General features: G+C 43.9%; 1 protein-coding gene across 2 annotated transcripts in view; it reads left to right on the top strand.

The window, feature by feature from the left end:
• Positions 1-3,721, top strand: part of LOC107729941 (NEDD4-like E3 ubiquitin-protein ligase WWP1) — a 32,388-nt gene that overhangs the window by 10,095 nt on the left and 18,572 nt on the right. For both annotated transcript variants that reach the window (XM_016540677.1, XM_016540678.1), the window contains exons 11-18: positions 715-889; positions 992-1,046; positions 1,130-1,214; positions 1,376-1,504; positions 2,032-2,104; positions 2,219-2,290; positions 2,369-2,457; positions 3,368-3,527. In XM_016540677.1, the coding sequence (XP_016396163.1) occupies positions 715-889; positions 992-1,046; positions 1,130-1,214; positions 1,376-1,504; positions 2,032-2,104; positions 2,219-2,290; positions 2,369-2,457; positions 3,368-3,527 (838 nt within the window). The remainder of the gene's footprint in view (positions 1-714; positions 890-991; positions 1,047-1,129; positions 1,215-1,375; positions 1,505-2,031; positions 2,105-2,218; positions 2,291-2,368; positions 2,458-3,367; positions 3,528-3,721) is intronic.

Genomic DNA, 3,721 nt, shown 5'->3' with positions numbered 1-3,721 from the left:
ACACACACACTCTCACACGCACACACACACACACACACGCACACACTCACACGCACACACACACACACACACACTCACACACTCTCATACTCTCATATGATTATGACTGGAATGCTCATTATTACAGGCTGGTCAGTTTGATTATCATACACGAGTGCATTAAATGTTAATTATCTTAACTGCTTCAAAACACATGCTGTTAATGAAAACACTGGTCAAACGTTTATTTTCCATACTAATAAAAACATTATTAAACCAATGTAATTACATGACCACAGTGAATAACTCTACAAAGTAAATTAAATTAAAGCCTTTTTAATCTTGGAAAAAAAGCCCTAAATCTGTATTCAGATTCCAGAATGAGCATTTTGACATTTGTAGTACATATATTCAGGCGTCTGACTGAAATCAGATCATTTGTGGGTCGCAGTGTTGTGGCGCAGTGGCTTGACCGCTCCAGTAGTTTATTATAGATCAGTGGCCCAACATGTTAATTTCTGACACGCTCGTGATGTGAGTTTGTGGCGGGACTGATGGAGGAGTGTTCAGGAAACATGTTTGAAACATATTTAAAACAATATTGATGTCGTTCTGCTGGAGAGTGCAGTGAGGATCAGCAGTGGAAATGAAGTGTTTGTTATTTGTACAGGTGTGTAGTGATGTTAGCAGTGTTGCTTGTCTGTGTTGGTGACTGACTCTCGTCTCTGACTGTAGCTGGGAGCGGAGGGTGGATAACCGCGGCAGGATTTATTACGTGGATCATAACACGCGCACCACCACGTGGCAGCGGCCGACGATGGAGTCTGTGAGGAACTTTGAGCAGTGGCAGTCTCAGCGCAATCAGCTGCAGGGAGCCATGCACCAGTTCAACCAGAGATACCTCTACTCGGTACACTGATCATTGTGTCTGTGATCGTGATGAACTTGTTTACACAGTGATGCTGTCAGGGTTCAGCCGCACGCTCTGCTCACGCTCTGTCTCTGTCTCCAGGCCTCCATGATGTCTGCTGAGAACGATCCTCTGGGGCCGCTGCCGCCGGGCTGGGGTAAGTTAGCGCTCCGCTGGGTCACACACACATGTGCTGTGTGTGTGTGTGTGACTGTGAGTGTGTTGTGTTCATTTTCTCAGAGCGCCGCGTCGACACCAATGATCGCGTCTACTTCGTCAATCACAGCACAAAGACGACGCAGTGGGAAGATCCACGAACACAAGGGTGAGTGAAGCTCCTCCACTGACCTCTGTGACCTTCAGATCTCACTCTCCTCACGCGTGTGTGTGTGTGTCTCTCTGTGTGTGTGTCTCTGTGTGTGTGTCTCTGTGTGTGTGTGTCTGTGTGTGTGTGTGTGTGTGTGTGTGTGTGTATGTGTGTATCAGGCTGCAGAACGAGGACCCGCTCCCCGAGGGCTGGGAGATTCGTTACACTCGTGAGGGAGTGCGCTACTTTGTGGATCATAACACACGCACCACGACCTTCAGTGACCCGCGGACGGGCAAATCTGCCGTGTGAGTCCATCAGTATCACAGTAGTTATGTTTCCATCTAAACTGGCACGGAATATCAGTAATAAAAGAAGAGTTTCTGCTAATTTTCACTATAATAAATGAATTAAACGTTGTGATGTGATTTTGTGTTCTGATGCCTGATGTTTGTGAACACAATCGTGCGAGACAGTTTCGGGAGTTGATTATACCGAAGCATTTTGATGACAAATTTTGACTCAGGCTTTTCAGAATGACTAAATCAATACCAGTTTGTGGGATGGTATAGTACATTTCTCTGTGATGAGATTGGCCCTCTGCTCAGTCCAGTTATCCAATCACAGCATCTAATCAAAATCACATGAGTTTTTTTTGTCGTGCGTCCAGGAATTTATTCACTGAATGTGTCTTGCATGTATCCAACAATAAAAAAAAAATAGTATCCACCTCTTTTATGCACATTTTATTGTGCATTTTGGCATTTCAAATACATAGATGGAAATGTATTGGCATTGCGTTCCTCTAATGAATGTGTGTGTGTGTGTTGCACAGCTCTAAAGGTCCACAGATCGCGTACGAGCGAAGCTTCCGGTGGAAACTGGCGCATTTCCGTTATTTGTGTCAGGTAACCCTCACTCAGCTCTTCAACACGTGTGTGTGTGTGTGTGTGTGTGTGTCTGTGTGTGTGTGTGTGTGTGTGTGTGTGTGTTTTTCATACACGTTGTCTGTGTATCTGCAGTCCAACGCTCTGGGCAGCCATGTGAAGATCACCGTGTCCCGACAGACGCTGTTTGAAGACTCGTTCCAGCAGGTCTGAGAAACACACAGCAGAAGCTCAGTCTGTTTCTGAATGTCTCATTTACTGGCTCTGTTTTCCTCATTACTGTAGATCATGAACTTTAAACCGTATGACCTGAGGAGACGTCTGTACATTATCTTCAGAGGAGAGGAGGGACTGGACTACGGAGGCCTCGCTCGGTACGACACACACAGAGAATCAAATCAACACCAGCCATACAGAACACACACACACACACTCACACATACAGACACACACACATACAGACACACACACACACTCACACACACACGTCTGGTTTGCTATCCTTGTGGGGACTCTCCATAGGCGTAATGGTTTTTCTACTGTACAGACCGTATATTCTATTGCCCTACACCAACCCTACCCCTAAACCTACCCCTCACAGGAAACTTTCTGCATTTTTAGATTTTCAAAAAACTTAATTCTGTATGATTTATAAGCTTTTGTACCCATGGGGACCACAATTTAGGTCCCCACCGTGACACGAGTCCCCATGAGTCTGTGTGTATTCAGGTTTAAGTCCCCACCAGGTTATATAAACCAGTACACACTCACACACAGACACACACACACTCACACACACACAGACACACACACGTGAACTGCTGTTTTACTTGCCTTCATCTGTCAGTGGTTTGAAAACCGTTTGCAAGATCTTTGTGTTGTTTGTGAATGCCGGATCATCTCAGGATCTGCTGAGTTTAGTTCTTTATTGACATCAAAGACTTTCTGAATCTGAATACAAAATGTCAAAAATCATACTTAAATTAGAAGCAGTGGGCCAAAAATAAATGTTGCGTTATATTAACCATATTGTATTAACATTAATTACATTTCTAACATTTTTTAATTATTTAAAAGTTAATGCTTTATTTTTTAAATTTAATTAATTTTTTTACATTTCAATGCAAAAATAAAAAGAGACTGACACTGATTCTCTATTTACATGAGAGACAGATTATCATTTTGGCCAGTGGCTTTGTCTCTTTTCACATCCCATATGAGAGACACTGCAGTGATTCTGTCTACAATTTGAGACAATTTGTGTGTGTGTGTGTGTGCGCGCAGGGAATGGTTCTTCCTCCTGTCTCACGAGGTGCTGAACCCCATGTACTGTCTGTTTGAATATGCTGGCAAGAGCAACTACTGTCTGCAGATCAACCCAGCATCCACCATCAACCCCGATCACCTGTCCTACTTCTGCTTCATCGGACGCTTCATCGCCATGGTAACACACACACACACACACACTCATATACGCACACACACACACACGCTCACACTCATAAACACTCTCACACTCACTCACGCACACTCATATACACATACTCATAAACACTCACTCATGCACACTCATATACACATACTCATAAACACTCACTCATGCACACTCATATACACATACTCATAAACACTCACTCA

Source organism: Sinocyclocheilus rhinocerous, unplaced genomic scaffold, assembly GCF_001515625.1.
Source record: "Sinocyclocheilus rhinocerous isolate Xijiao unplaced genomic scaffold, SAMN03320098_v1.1 scaffold2835, whole genome shotgun sequence".
NCBI lineage: Eukaryota > Metazoa > Chordata > Actinopteri > Cypriniformes > Cyprinidae > Sinocyclocheilus > Sinocyclocheilus rhinocerous.
The sequence above is the reverse complement of the archived record's forward strand: the minus strand, read 5'-3'. Positions and strand labels throughout refer to the sequence as shown.